General features: G+C 50.5%; 4 protein-coding genes across 4 annotated transcripts; 2 read left to right on the top strand and 2 right to left on the bottom strand.

Moving 5' to 3' along the window:
• Positions 1 to 1,480: 1,480 nt before the first annotated feature.
• On the bottom strand, positions 1,481 to 2,589 carry PV08_10776 (uncharacterized protein; the record flags this gene model as incomplete). The annotated part of the gene is made up of 2 exons (XM_016385090.1): positions 1,481 to 2,206; positions 2,290 to 2,589. 2 exons carry the CDS (start codon positions 2,587 to 2,589, stop codon positions 1,481 to 1,483), a joined length of 1,026 nt encoding a protein of 341 aa, XP_016231692.1.
• A 1,269-nt stretch (positions 2,590 to 3,858) lies between these two features.
• PV08_10775 (uncharacterized protein) lies at positions 3,859 to 4,242 on the top strand (the record flags this gene model as incomplete). Its single annotated transcript, XM_016385089.1, has 1 exon — positions 3,859 to 4,242. One exon carries the CDS (start codon positions 3,859 to 3,861, stop codon positions 4,240 to 4,242), a length of 384 nt encoding a protein of 127 aa, XP_016231691.1.
• Positions 4,243 to 6,986: 2,744 nt separating this feature from the next.
• Positions 6,987 to 9,347, top strand: PV08_10774 (uncharacterized protein; the record flags this gene model as incomplete). Its single annotated transcript, XM_016385088.1, has 2 exons — positions 6,987 to 8,168; positions 8,223 to 9,347. The coding sequence occupies 2 exons, from the start codon at positions 6,987 to 6,989 to the stop codon at positions 9,345 to 9,347; spliced, it is 2,307 nt and encodes a 768-aa protein (XP_016231690.1).
• Positions 9,348 to 10,605: 1,258 nt separating this feature from the next.
• Positions 10,606 to 15,639, bottom strand: PV08_10773 (uncharacterized protein; the record flags this gene model as incomplete). The annotated part of the gene is made up of 4 exons (XM_016385087.1): positions 10,606 to 11,123; positions 11,187 to 11,373; positions 11,433 to 15,044; positions 15,208 to 15,639. The coding sequence occupies 4 exons, from the start codon at positions 15,637 to 15,639 to the stop codon at positions 10,606 to 10,608; spliced, it is 4,749 nt and encodes a 1,582-aa protein (XP_016231689.1).
• Positions 15,640 to 15,807: the final 168 nt, after the last annotated feature.

Raw genomic sequence — 15,807 nt, 5'->3', positions numbered from 1 at the left:
AAAACTGTCGACTCGTCAAATACACTTGCAGATTCGCATTGTCCTTAATTCTTCCTCACTATAATGGTTTTATATCCTCTTAATGACATCTCAATTAATAATTGTACCACACGCCGGGGCGATGTTTGGAAGCCGTGCGAGGAGCGAGGGTCTCTGGCAAAGGACACTCGCCAAATTAGAGTTGGCTTAGATGCAGTTTCGCTTAAAAATAATCCACCTTAGCTACACTAGCGTTCATGCATGCATGCATGGGGTCGTGTCGACTTGGTATCAAAATATGTGCTTCTTTCTACGATCCCAGGATCGCATGATATGAACTAGGTATCCTGATCAGGTTCCGTACTCTACGCGGCTAATATTGGGATAGCAGCTCAACCTTATACTCGAAATCCCCTGAATTTGTCAGTTACATATTCGACACCATATAGGACAGTAATCGGGACCCAAATTCCTTTCATAGCTGCTGATTAGAAGGTATGCCGCAGATCCAAATCTTGTTGGACTAGGCTCAGCACAAGCCAGAGCTTCGGAAATGACTTTTGGGCCAGCTCGCAAGTCGTGAGTGAGACTGTCTTGGGGAACCATGCCGGTGTGGTGGGAACACATGCTGACGAAAAAAGGCTCGAAGAATACCTCAATAGACCAAACTCTCGTGGAGAATCGGTCCTGCACCTAGCCTCCAGGACATGTAAGGCAGCAATTTTCCCTCTTTGGATTCCGCCTTGTCTCAGAATGTCAAGGACCAGTCAGATGAAGGTAGAATCCAGTATGTGCCTATGTGGCAATCAAGAACGGCGTTGGTCTTGAGGGAGACCTTGAACACTGCTCTAAACATGCCGTAGACGTTCCACGCATTTTAATGTAACTTTGGACTTGACGTTGCCGTTGAATAGCCTTCCTCGCTCAGCGAGGATACCTGAGCATTTGGTACGGACGTGAGACTCCATGCTAGATTCACTGAAAATGCCAGTATCGGATGTCGGGAACAACAGATGTCTATGTGATGGTCAAAAAATAGGGTTTGATCATGGAGAAGACCCTGTATCTCTTTCCCAAGACGCTGTTGGTGTTCGGTACGGTTACTCTTGACGGGACGTTATCCCTGAGGCCCTCTCCATTCTCAACCACGGTAGTCACTTGGATGTTCTGGACGCCTACCTGCAAGCTGATTGCACCGAGCACTATAGATAGTTAAGGTACAATATGGAGAGCATCGTGGAGTAAAAGCCTGACGAGCCATGCATTTACGAAAGGGCGGGAACGCCTCACTATTTGCACTCGCGATGCTCTGCCCCACACTATGATATTCTCCGGTCAAGTCTATGGTTTATTCAGCGCAAGACAAGGGTGCAACGCAAGGTTAATTTTGTTCTTCATTCTAGTACTTCTAGCGTTGACTTAACAGAAAACACCGTCGACATGATTGTGGCGGGTGATCTTCATGTGGCCCTTGCCAACATGGTTCCCTCCTTGCTCTCGTCTACTGCATAGGCTTGGTGAAACTAAGTTTCCACCAGATCAAAGTACGCACTGTGCCCTCCTCGGGGTTCTTGACGCCAACCTCCTTCTTGATCTTGAATCCCTTCAGCAAACCCTGGGACAAGGCCGTTTCAAAGTCTCGCCAACTTCCTGCCTGGTCCATGAAGCCCCATCGCTCACGCAGCTGGTTGTAATGATTTGCGGTGAGTGTGATCTCACTGATTCTTGGGATGAGTTGGGGCAATGGTCTGTAAAAAACAGACAAGTTGGTGAGATTGGCGAGGTCGCGGTGACGGAGCAAGATATCTCCCAGCTCTTGCATGCTGGTAAAATATCCTGCGTTGGCTACTCCGACGGTGTCTCCATGCGCAATGCGTACACCGACCGCGTTGACGCTTTCGACAAGGGGGTAAAACACAATGTTTCGAAGAAAGGGCAACAATTGTGGTTCGATCTTTGAAAGGAAGGTCTCGTCGAAGAGCTGTGGTGACACGTTATGAGCAGATCCGGGGACTTGATGACCAATGTGAATGGTCGTTGTGCTCCAGAAACGGGGGGCCCATTCTGTGCGAACGTGTTTGCTCACGGAGAGCAGCGATTTGCGTGTTTTTGCGACTTCCAGGAATTCCTTCCATTCTTTGGCAGCGGGGTGAGTTTCCATGGTGCCGATGTGGATGTCTCTAATCAGAGAATGGTCTGGTTGACTGCCAAAGAGAAACTCTGGGCGCTGCAGAAACGTTAGCGTTGATTCGGCATTCGCAACATCCAATGAGTACACAGAAGCCACAAAGACAAATATCAAAGACTCACAACGGTGGCTCTGTCAATGTCCCAAACAGAAACCTCCCACGGCTTTACGTCTTGCATGTACGGATACTTTGGGACGAACTCAAAGCATTCCAAAATGCATCGCTGCGCGACCAGAGGCAGATCAGAAAAGGGGAACGGTGTAGTGTTGTCTGTGTTCTCTGGGGGCTGCTCTTCTATGACTCCATCGCATTTTCTGCAGACTATGACAACTTTGTTCTGAGCCGAGACAGTTGGAGTGGCAGCTAGAGGCGATGTGCATCCACATGGCGGCATGTACGGTTCGGAGGCCAAGAAACGCATGGTGATGCTTTGAGGTCTTTGATATCGTTGCGATCTCGATTCTACAAAGGTACCAGGCCCGAGAATGGAATGCGATGTGGTGAGGAGAAACGATTGCTAAATTGCTTTGACTGATTGATGGATGAATTATTATTTGTGCCACTCATTCACGAGAACGGCTGAAGGAGAAAAAATCGTCGCGATTCACTATGTCGCCTCTCACCGCCCAGGCAGTGATCGCGTCTGTGAACAACCGTGTGGTTCGGCGAGCTACACGTGTTCTCGCCAAACCCAGGAAAGTTGACCTCAATCTTGAAAACTCATCATGTGCAGGAGATTCTATCAAACCCATCAGCACGGCGGATCTCTATAGAGTCAAGGACCAGGCCGAACCGCTGAATACAGTACACAGTCCTAAGCACTCTCACAGACCCAGAGACACTCAAGAAGCAAAACTTACCGGTATATATACATATCATCTGCGCCATCACACACGACTGACACACTCATATCAGTCAAGATGTCTATCGAACGACAAGCCCGACGCCCTGCTATCTCTTTTTTCCACACCATTTGCAACACCACCCTAGCCGCACAAGGTCCAGTCATACAAGAATATCAGACTCAACTGCACTTGCGAATCTTTGACTTTGATGTCGACAGAATAATAAGAATTGGGATCTACGAACGAATGCAAAGAAGCACAGAATATCCATGACAAAACTACATACTGCCGGATTGATAAAGACCACACTGAGCCGATACGCAAAGCACTGTTGTTTGACGTGTCGCCAAATCTACCTTGACCTCATCCCGGAATTCTATCGTACGACGTCTTTGTACCCGGACCAGTACAAACGTGACTTCTACGGAGCCCATGCACGGACACAGCTCTTGTCATTCACGTTTCTGAGCGAGCACACTTGCATGTTGGGTAAGGTGCAGTGATTCAGCTACGTAAGTGCCTATACGGAGTCCCCTCGGTGCCTTTTGCATATGAGCCTTGCGGCCAGGTCGTACCATTTCTCACAATGATGTATACTCACGATGCTGCTGTCAGGATGCCACAGTCAATGCGGCTGATGAACTTATGTTGATCCCCGAGCGGCTCAAGCGTGGTATTTTGGATGGTGTTGACATCCATCCATCAAAGTATGCCGACTTTGATGGTGCTGAACGGCTCCTCATCCGCATCCCGAACTCCCTTTTCAATACGCTCGTGAACGCGCAATATACCCCGACTGGAAAACTACAGCCGAAGGTCCGCACAAACTGTTTGTCTCGGACGTCATGAACTTTCAATCCGCAGTGATATGGCAGGTGGCGGCGGGACAGAACGTCGACCCCGACGAAATTAGAAGCAACCATACAGACCCAATAGCGTCGGTCACAATGAGGGGAAGATGGGATAGAGTAGTTGAGATCCTGATGGACAAGCCTGGGAAAGATCTTGAGGCCATGGGATGGGCCCTCACCAAACACATCAAGCTGGCACTGCCGGCTGATGTGAGGGACAACAATGAAGAAGACGGATGGCTTGGAAAAGAGATCAGTGTCAAGGACGTTTCGATTGCGGTTCGTAAGCACAAGAATGCCACCATTTCCAGCGGCGGCCACACTCGACCTGTGAAGACGAGTAAGGCCGTTGACCCAGCACCTCGCGCTCACGGTTGAGGTCCTCTGAGGAGGAAAGAAACGAAAATGAGCACGACAAGCCTCTGGGCTGGAGAATGTGAGAGTCCGAGAGTTCAGTTCTTAATCGATTGGTGTGGATCTTTCGAAAATTTCCCTTGAAAACGTGAGATACTCACAGCATCATTGTGCTTTTCGGAGAGGTGCATATTGAGATTGTATGCTTAGCACCTGAACACAACAGCCCCTCCCGCCTCCTCTCGAGTGAGTGGTATGGCATATTGTAGACGTGAAGTTCCGAGGACAAAATGCCAAGATGACAGCAACTACAAAGCTTTGCTGGTGAGATTGGGACATGTTGAAAGGGTAGGATGTCCGTTGTCGGTTTACCACCTCAGGTACCTAGTACTCCTCGTGCAACTGAGGCTGAAACGTCGCGCGCTTGGTGAGGTGTGCGACCAAGCCGAGTATTGTTCTTTGGCAGTTGGTGCGGACGGGAGGACAATATTCCGTGCGGAGGACCAGGATACGGGAGCAGCGTTTGGCGGGTCTGGACTCTCGCTTCGACATTTTTGCATTATTCTAAAACCGCCAGATGGTCTCAAGAAACCCTAGATTGGACGAAAGCGAGGCCCTGCGACGTCAGTTGGTAGATCAGGGCCTCGTCGGTTAGTAGATCTGAAGAGCCCGAAAAGACGATGAACAGGGCACGTTGAAAACTACATACAAGGAAAGGGTACGGGGAATGTATTGAAACGGCCCACATGTGTTGAAACGGAATGTGCTTTGAGACTGCTCCTAACTTAGAGCGCCTCAGTATTGAGGTTCAGGTACCAGTACGGAGTACGGGTTACCCAGATATTGTACCGCCAGCCCATCATCTAGAGAGGTAGCCAGAGCCTCACCAGGCAAATCGTTAGTTGCCAGCGCTGGTGTTGTAGCTTAACGTACACTAAGGGGCAGAAACCGTCCAGAGCATGCGTGGTTTGGGAGCCGACAAACCGAGACATAATGACGTTGGAGGCTCAATTGACAATAATAATTACTCGATGGAAAAAAAGACAAAATCAATAGAACAAATGGCTCGCACGGCCATGGAGACGGGTTACACCTTTGCCCTGGCTTTGTCCGTTGTTGTCGTCTTTCTTTTAGTTCGGGTTTCACAAAGTACGAGTCGAGGGCTCATTATTCCCGTACAGAGTAAACAATCATCGCAGTCTGCCTTGCTCAGGATAGTCAAGATTTTGATTGTCGATGAGGAATCAAGTGGGTACGAGTAGTACGAGTACATGAAGACATAATTACGGTACCTTGGGATCCATGACCCCCCGGGATTTCTGGAGTGAGGGATCAGATTCGTTCATGATTGACATTGTTGACTGACGATGCGACCCTCAGCTTGGCCTCGTGTCCCTGGCTCTTGAAAAAGGCTTCTGACAGCCGTATCACACTGTCATCGCATATTATAACCCCAATGCTGGGCAAACTGTAGAGGTAGGTAGCTTGCTGGAAAGGAGAGGAGGATAGGAGAAGCCGGACTTGGTATACACTAGACTGGAGATTATACGTGTATTATCGTAACAACGATTGTCTGCGATCTTTCTCGGATTGGGCATGTTCCGCTTGTTGTACTTCCAAATTCTGAGGGCTCTGGTTGATGATGTTTGATCGTCGTCCTGTGTTGTGTGTGGTCAGTGTTTTGGAAAGCAATTTGCGAGGCCTCGGTGCTGCGCCTCAATGTTACCGCCGCGCGTCGCGGGTTCCAGCGAGGCCAGACTAGCACTTTAGTACGGCAGTTAGCAGTTAGTACTCCCAGTTGGGGGACTTGTACGATGGATCTCGCATGGCTTTTCCCGTGGCTCTTTGTTGGCTTGACCCCAAACAGAATAGCGGCCACTATTTCAGTGCTCGCAGGTGAAGAATCTGCTCGGTGGGCATCCACGCTGGCGCCCACAACCATGCCCGCGCCCACGCCTACAGTGCACTTCAGCCTACGGAGGGCTATAGCCTACAGCCTATAGGCTAGAGCGGCCACCTCCCTACTGTTGTACTTCCCTCCCCTCCTCTCCTTGTATTGTACTCGTACCTGCGCCTCTTCCGTCCTCAATTCCCACCCAGGCCGCAAATTCATCCAATCCTTCCGCCCTCGTCACCCTCCAAGACTCCAAGCTTAGACAGTGTCCACTCGCACCGCGCTCGATCCTCCCCCCGGCCCCGGCTATTTCGCCTGCGACTGCAACTGCTACTATTACGGATTCGGACTGCACAGTGTCAGCCCAGCCCAGCCCGTACCATCATTTCCTCCTTCAAACCTGCATCTCTTCCTGTTCCAGCCCCGTCACCACTCTCCGGCACGCACTCGCTTCGATCAAATCTCCCTCACATTCGCTATTGTCTATTGTCCTTGTTCCTCACCTGTACACAACCGCTCACCACAACAACACACCCTTTGTTCTCCTTCCGCCGTCACCACCGAGACCCTCGTTTGGAGCCAAATCTCCTGTTTCCAGCATTTGCCGCTCGTTGCCAGATCCCGGATTTCCCACTTGTTCCGCCCAACCTCCTCGAGATTTCAAGAGTCCATGACACCATCGATCAACTCCTCCATCTAACCACCGTACCACTCTCGACAAGCACCTTCGGTCCAAGATATTCATCTACTGACCATCGACTGTCGATACACCACTTCGCTATCGCCCTGGTTGGCGCCCAATTCCTGCTGCACCGCGGCCCCTGGATAACTACCTCCCTTCCGTAACAACTCAACAACAAGCCATCCTTTCAAGATGCGGCCGCAAACATCCTTGCGTTTCTTCCTCTCCCTACTCGCCGCCCTCTCATTCTCGAACCTCACGTTCGCCGAAAGAATAATAGAGTCCAACTCTCTCAATTCATGTAAAGCCGGTTCGAATTTCACAGCAACACTGTTCAATGTTGCCTACACTCCTGGAAATAACAGCGTCTCAGTCAAGATCAATGGCGTGTCTTCCATCTCAGGCAACGTGACCGCCCTGGTGAACATCAAAGCATATGGCTTTACGATACTCAACGATACCATCGACCCATGCGAAGAAAACCTCTCCGGCTTTTGCCCTCTCCAGACCGGCCAGAAAATCGACATTGAAACCAACATCGATGTGCCAAAAAGCGTGAGCATTCCGGGCATTGCCTACTCCGTTCCCGATCTTGACGGTGTTGTACGCGTCGAAGTCTACTCCAAAGATACCGGCGAAACGATTGCGTGTATGGAGGCCGATCTCTCAAACAGGAAGACCGTCTATCAGCCTGCTGTTGGTTGGGCAACGGCCGTGATTGCTGGCCTGGGTCTCGTCGCTGCTGGTGTGACTTCTGGACTGGGCAATCCAAATACCGCTGCTCACGTTGCTGCCAACGCCGTTTCGCTGTTTGGATTCTTCCAAGCTCAGGCTGTCATCGGCATGAGCTCCGTGACCATGCCCCCCATTGTCCAGTCCTGGACCCAGAACTTCCAATGGAGTATGGGAATTATTCGTGTTGGCTTCCTTCAGAGCATTGCCACCTGGTACCAGAGAGCAACGGGTGGTACTCCCACGACCTATCTTTCAACCCTCAGCACAATCTCCGTCGAGGTTCAAAAACGGGCTGTGAAGCGCTCTATCCAGTCCATGGTAGCCGCCATTGCATATTCGTCTCGGGGTGCTCGCTACCTGGCCAAGCGCGCAGACGGCACTGATGGTGCTGCAGTTGCAGACACTAAAGTCGTCCGTGGTATCGATAGAGTCGGGTTCCGGGCGGGAATTGAGCAGACCAACATTTTCATGACGGGGCTGATCTTTTTCGTCTTCATTCTCTTCATGACTGCTATCCTCGTCGCCTTGACCAAAGCCATCCTGGATGGTTGCGCCAAGGCCGGTTGGATGAAATCTGACAAGTTTCTGGAGTTCCGCAACGGCTGGAAGATTGTCATCAAGGGTATTCTGTTCCGTCTGGTAAGTGGTGTTCCGACTATTGCGTCTGTGAACATCGACTAATCTGAATGAAAGGTCTTGCTTGGCTTTGTCCAAATGTCCGTCCTCTGTCTATGGGAATTGGTTGAACGTGATTCAGCTGCTGAAGTCGTCCTGGCCCTGGTTGTGTTTCTCTCCATGGGGGCTGCTTTGGGCTGGGCTTCCTTCAAAGTCATCCAGCTTGCGAAGAAATCAGTCACCATGCACAAGAACCCTGCTTATATCCTCTACTCCGATCCTCAGGCTCTGAACAAATGGGGTTTCCTCTACATCCAGTACCGGGCCACAGCTTACTACTTTGTCGTTGTCATGTTGGGCTACATCCTGCTCAAGGCTGTATTCATTGCCTTTGCACAAAAGTCACCAATTACCCAAGCCGTCGGACTTCTCATTGTCGAAATCGTCTTTGTCATCGGCGTCGGTATCGTCAAACCGTGGATGGACAAGAAGACCAACATCTTCAACATCGCCATTGCGTCTGTCAACGCTCTGAATGCTGTTTTCCTGCTCGTCTTCTCGGATGTTTTCAACGCGCCCTCAATGGTGGCTGGTATTATGGGCGTTATTTTCGCCTTGTACAACGTCATTTTTGCTGCCGTCCTGCTTCTCCTGGTCCTGATCTCTTCGATCTACGCCATCTCTTCCAAGAACCCCGAGGTTAGGTACCAGCCGATGAGAGACGACAGAGGTAGCTTCATCAAGTCCCAAGCCGCTTTGACGACAGAGCTTGATGCTCTGGGAGCCACTGCCCGAGGGGAGAACGAGCCAAAGACTGCTTACAAGAGCCTCGACGATGATGACTCATTGTCGAGCGAGTCCTTGAAACATCAATCTGATGCCACACTACGACCGATGTCGCAGACCAGGGGCATGTATGGTCAACAAGAAACACCAATGTACCCCAGCGAAAACAATGGCCGGCGAGGACCCCCACAATCGTACGAGCAGCGACAAATGTACAACCAAGGCTACGGTCAGAGCGGTGACTACGGCTACTCCAGCAGACCAACAACGGCACCAAACCAACAGTACAACGACAGTATGAGTAATGTCAGCGGCGGATACGCACCACCGAGATCCGCCGCGGGGTACGCTCCCCAGCAATCCTTCCGAGCACAAAACAATTCCAGCCCGTGGCAACGAGGTGCAGGTTACGATTGACAACACTCGGGCCAAGATGATCATCAAGACGCGGGTAGCTTCCCACTCCTACCAAACCAGGGCCCTCGAAATCAAATGGAAGTGAACGAGAAATCCCTTAGCGGGTATTGGGATCGAGACTGGTGGACACACGAGTATGCCAAAGACGCTGACCGACCGGCAAACCCATACCACCGACCCTAGATGTCGTTTAGTTTCGTCCTGGTGTTGAAAGGTGATTGGTTGTTGGGGGGCAAGGACCCGACCTATAAAGTCTTTTTACGGGTTTAAAGCATTGAAAGCATGGGAATCCACGGGACACAGAGGAAAAAGAAAGAAAACTTTTTATGTGATGAGACATGAACCCAGAATCAGAAATCGAATTCTTCAGTTGTTTAGTTATTTTGTATGTCTTTTCCCCCCCCTTTGGTTTGGGTGGCGGCGCATCACGTCTGGTTGCATTTCTTGGGTGTCATGGAACGGGCAAGCACTGTTATCGGGCTTGGTTCATTCACACCCTACTCATGTTTGGGGTGCAAAGGAATACTTAGATACCTTGCCTACCTGCCTGCCTGCGTGCTTGCTCGCTTGCTTTACCGACCACCTGGTCTTGGAAGGAAACAAGACCCACTGGTTTAGGGGCAGGGGCAGGGGCCGGGGGCGGGCGTATACGGTGTGTACCGAGTATATAGGACCAAGTAGCATCTCCTGCTGCAGGTAGGCGTGTATGTATGTATGTACGTAGGAGAACTGTCGTCGAGAAACCATCCAAGTAACAAACGCAAGTCAGAGTCATCAAGAAAGTTGCACGCATAGTAGTAGTGGTTAGGAAGCTCCGGACGGAGTGTCAGACAGGCACCAAACTTAGTTAACTAGTAAGGACCTGGGGCACGACATCTCCGAGATTCATCACCCAACGTTCCGAAAGGAAAGGAAAAGGCGAGGCAAGGCAGTCTGTCAGTGCCTTGGAACTGCAGTAGTTTACCTTTACACACACACACACACACACACAAAAAAGAAAGAAAGATCCAATGCGCTCTCATATCACTCACTACCCAAAGGGGAAGAAAAAAGTGAGTACACATCCTGTCCCGCACCCCGCAGGTATTTAACACCCCCCCATGGTGCCTGTCAAGCTTCTATTGTGTCAAGCCCATAATAATCGCCGTCCATCATGTCATGTCATCCCATCCCTCCTCTCTTCGTATCAAACCACCCAAAGACAGGTTCTTTATGCCCCGGCGCAGGGTCTCGTTACCAATCAGTAATAAAAGAAAATTCATGCAGGTAATATATGCAACGCCGACAATACACGATCCCGAAGGCTCTGCGGCGGCGGCGGGTGCTGCTGCAGCTGTTGTTGTTGCAGCTGTTGTTGCAGCTGTTGTTGCAGCTGTTGTTGCTGCTGTTGTTGCTGCTGTTGTTGCTCTCTAAGATCTTGAGTTCGCTTTCGTTGCATGAGATCGCCCCTGATGGTCCTCAAGTACCTCGTAGCCTGCTCAATCAATTCGCGAGGTTCGGTACTTTCCTTCAAAGTCTGCAGCAACGTTGCAACCTGTCGATTGTCATTCAAATGGGGACAGGTCCTGCCGTGTCCAAGGTGGGCGATCCCGCAAAGACCGCAGTACTCAACCCCGGCCACTTTGAGACGACACCAACCCATGGGATGTTGTTCACCACATGCAGAACATTGATGTGAAGGGGGCATGCTATGCCCCGGGGGAACCTGGAACGCGGTCTCTCCATTGAAATGAGGCGCTTGTCCAAGGGGTACTCTGACTCGTTTAAACGGCCGTGCTATACCATCAAAATTGACACATCAGTATCGGCGTCTTCGGGGCGTCAAAGAGTTTGTCCTACCTTGAACTGAACGCCTGGGCCGACGATCGGACTCGCCGTCCACGCTCAAACCTTCGTCATTGTCATCGTCAGACTCTTTCGGTGCACGATAATCGGGATCCTGAGACCGACGTCTTCCTTTGTATTTGTCCTCGGTTTCAGTAGTCCCGACCTGTTCATCGTCTCTGGGACCGCCATAATCGACGGCCTATCAACTAGTTAGTTTCTCACTTTCTGCATACTTTACCGAGCGAGCGAACGACTTACGTGTCTTTTGCGCTTGCCTCTGCCCAGCGCCTGGGCGTTTCTGGCCTCCTCTTCAGCAAACATTCTCTCGCGCTCTTGAAGTATCTTGTCCCAGATGCCGGGATTCGGTGTACTTGTTCCTGTATCAACAAGCTCTTCATCGAGGGTCGACTTGTCGTTTGCCCAGACACGTGCAAAACTGAATTGTGATTCAGCCGATTTCTCCTCGCTTGTTTTGGTGTCTTCGATCTGTGATCGGTCAAGTAAACGGTCAACAGAAGCAGAATCGTAGATGATATCGTCAGCACCTGATTCATCGTCAAACAGGGCCTGAGCTCCATGTCGCAGAATCGATTCCAAATCCTCGCCGGCCTCGTCATCTTTACCCATTCTCTCAATTAGGACATGGTCGAGAGCCATCTTCTTGCGCCCAATCTGCATGATTTTTTCCTCGACGCTGCTGCGAATCATCAGTTGGAAGACGAGGACTTTGTGATTTTGCCCGATACGATGAGCTCGTGACAAAGCTTGGATGTCTTGGTGAGGATTGAAGTCTGGATCGAGGATGATGACGGTGTCTGCTGTTGCCAAGTTGATGCCGACACCACCTGCTCTTGTTGAGAGCAGGAAAGCGAAGTAGGGAGAGTCAGGCGCGTTGAATTCATCGATACGCTTCTGCTTCTCAGCAGCAGAAATCTGACCATCGAGCCGGCGGTGCTGCATCCCTAAGCCGTCGAGAAAATCTTCAATGATATCCAGGTTGTCGAGGAATTGACTGAACATGAGAACGCGGTGGCCACGTTCTTGAAGCTTCGGGAGCATAATCGAGAGAAGCTGCAACTTGCCGGATGCGGCCACCAGGTTCTGAAAAGCGACAGTACTGTCAACATGTCTCTCTTCGATCTCCCGACTGTAGACGAATGGATGGCAAAGAGTTTTTCTGAGTTGCATCAAGATATTGTTCAGGCTGGTGTGTTCCTTACGAGCAACACCACCATCTCGGGCGAAGATTGACTTCATCAACTGAGGGTTTCTTGCCAATATCGACTTGTAAACCTTCTTTTGCACACTTGACATGCTAACTGGCACAATCACCTGAGCCATCGGCGGGAGAAAGGTCAATACTTGTACCTTGGTACGTCGAAGGAAGAATTTCCGAAGCATTTCGTGTAGTTCTGGAACATTCTCTTGAGTAAGATTGGAATATTTCTCCTCAAGCTCTGCCGCATTCATGCTCTTGTCCAGGAATTGCAGCAAATTGAATAGTTCTCGCGCGTTGTTCTGGAGGGGCGTACCAGTAAGCAGGACCTTGAAGGGAAACCGAAACTTGGATAATGCGTCGTAGATCTGTGTTCGATCACTCTTCAAACGCTGGCCTTCGTCAACGACCAAAGCTTGCCACGGTACTCTCATGAGACTCTTTCTCACAGAGTCTTCGAGGATGGACTCGTACGAGGTCACGACAATGTGGGCTTTGATATCCTTGACTTCAGAACGCTGCCTCTTGTGGGACTGCTTCTTTTTCTCGTCTTCATCCTTTTCCTTGTCTTTGGGAAACAACTCATAGTCGTGAGTCAATCTTCGTGCGGTCGAAGATCCATAGTAGGTAACAACTCGGAGGGACGGCGCCCACTTTTTCACTTCCCTTCGCCAATTGGGAACTGTCGCATTAGGGACAACCACAAGAAAAGGCCAACATTTGTGATCCTGGACCAAGGTCGCAAAGAAAGAGACCACTTGGATGGTCTTGCCGAGGCCCATCTCATCAGCTAAGATGGCGTTCTGGTTATTGTACCATTGGTACAAGAGCCAATTGAGACCATCAAGCTGATATGCCATCAATTCACCGCCAGTGACGTTTTTTGGCTGATCCTTTCTCTCCAGAGAATTCTCAAAGCTCAAACCTCGGATGCTGGTTAAATGTCGTCTCAGAGTGGATTGTCCAGGGATTGAGAGATGCAACTTGGCAACGTAATCCTCATATGCTTCTTTAAAATCGTTCCACCGTTCAGTTTCTGCATAGGTCGGGGGCTTTTCCCAGATCGCATCTTCGTAACCTAGACCTTTGTATTTGACGAAGGCCATGTCGACTTCTTTGACACGTGCAAGGTCAATCTCTTTAGTGCTGTTCCTAACCACACTTGAGTAACGCACGTCAAAAACAATATCGACCCGGAACGCCTCTTCGGGAATTGCATCTGAAGTGCTCATCTTCGGAAGCATGTTTTCTTGTTTCTTCATGAACGCTGCCCTCATAGCACTTGCAGCGATGCCCCAGACCCAGGATCCCGACATCCATGTCGTGCGAAAGTACGATTGAGCTTTCCATTTCACGAGGTACTCTTTTTCAGTTTCTGGCATCTGGTCGACCGTGGTTCCCGGGATATATGCATCAAGGTCGACCGGCCTCCACGCCACTAGAGCATCAATCTGATGCTGATTCTCGATGCAATCTTTGCAAGTCCACGACCGGTGATAATGCTCGAAGCGTTTCTGGGCGAGTTCGGTCTCGCCTAGCATTTGATCATCGTCATCATCCAGAGAATGCGCGGTCTTGCGTGTGGGAAGGTGGTGCATATGCCAGGGTCGGTTGCATTGTGCACATCGAAACATGACGTTATCGACATTGTCGATCATACTGGGCTCAACAATGGTGATCGGGTCCTTTCCTCCATTCTCCTCTCTCTGGACCTGCTCTTGCCTGGTGGTCAGGCGATTTCTAAAGGGCCTAGAACATGCACCAAATTCGTTACAGACAACACAGCGACCCTGATGAGGCGCTAAGTGATCCTTCTCATGAGCAAAGCCGATGCAACGTCTGCACTGCAAGACGAACAAGCCCTCGCCGACTTTTGTGACAAGGTGGTCACGACTTCCACGAGGTCCTAAGCAAGACTTGTGGTATGAATTGGTGCACCCCTGACAGAACACGAGTGGTCCCTTCGAAGGATCGTCGCCGGTATAGTTACATGTATCGCAATCCTGACGATGTCGCCTTCTGAATGGATCATGTTCCGAGTGACGGGCAAAGTGCTCCTTTGTTGCAACAACTTTTGGTGCTGTTTTCTCTTCTTCGAGACTTGATATATCGTCCTCCTGACGTTCGCGCATGCTCTGTCTAGGTTTCGCACGTGTCCTTTCCGACCGACGTGTGCCAATCTCGCGCTCAGATGAGGAAGAAACGTTGACTCTGGTTGAGCGCGATCCCCGTGGGCGGCCTCTCGTCGGCTGCACCACAGAGCGTCGAGCCCGGTTACTCCGCCTCCGAGGTTGGTCGGAGTCGTCCTCAAATTGCAGTAGTTCGGGTTGGAAGTAATTCTTCTTCTTCATTGACGTGAGACGCGCAGATCTTCGGCCACGAGATTCGCGAACGTCCGACATGTTTTCATCACCCGTCTCTGAATCATCGCTTACTCCGTGATCAGAAACCTCGCTCCCACTAGCCTTGGAACGCCGTCGTATGTGACGTGATAGCTCGTCTTCACTAGATTCTGAGACAGTCATGGTTGTCCAATTTGCCAATGACGATACTGCCCCTTCCTTGGTCCTCCGCGAGGTGGATCGGTTGCGCCGTTTAAAGTCTCGTAATGCCCGAGAGCTATTGTTCAGACTACGCAATTGGCGTGACGAGACCTGTGTAGGAGCCATGATCAGTAACTAGTAATAACAGAGTATGTCTCAAATGAGTCGGCGGAGGAAAGGATTCGACGTGGAGAGGAGCTGCTCTGGGATGAAAAAGAGGGAAGAAGGATATGTCCTGAACAAAGGGTATTGAAGTATGAGTGAAGTGACTTACAAGTTCCTTTTCGCCGCTCTCCAATCTCACAACATATTGATCGTGCGTCTTTTGGGCAAGTATCTCCTTGACCTCGAAGTGGCCTGGCAAATACTCATACTCTTGCTTTGCTTCTTCAGACAGTCTCGGCACGTCGATATAAAAGTTGTGCTGTAGCGAAGGGACAAGTGCCGAGACGAGTCCATCTTCGTCTGATGCTGCTTCTGATTCCTCGTCATCATTATACTCGTTGTCGTCGTCGTCGCTTGCCTGAGCATGGTATTCATCATCTTGGTCGATATTACCACGGCTGGACGTGCGGCTTAGAGCTGATATTGCCGATACAAGCGAACCCTGCGAACTTGGGACGGCCTCAATCGCGTTATCATCTGTATTCTGAGACTTCTCTGGCGGTTTGCCCAGCCAGGCAGAGATGTCAACAGAGATGTTCATGGCATCCGTCAGTTCTAAGTTCGCGCTTCGGAGAGGCCGTTCCACGGTTCGAGGTCATTGTAGTCTTTCCGGAAATGAGTTGCAGGCTTGTTGTGACTGAGGGTGCCAGAAATCAATTGTGTCGCTCTCTGCCAACGCAAAGGAGATTATGGAGGAATGACTGTACAG

The sequence above is a fragment of the Exophiala spinifera genome (genome assembly GCF_000836115.1).
Source record: "Exophiala spinifera strain CBS 89968 unplaced genomic scaffold supercont1.8, whole genome shotgun sequence".
NCBI lineage: Eukaryota > Fungi > Ascomycota > Eurotiomycetes > Chaetothyriales > Herpotrichiellaceae > Exophiala > Exophiala spinifera.
Note: the sequence above shows the minus strand (reverse complement) of the source record. Positions and strands in the feature narration are given on the sequence as shown.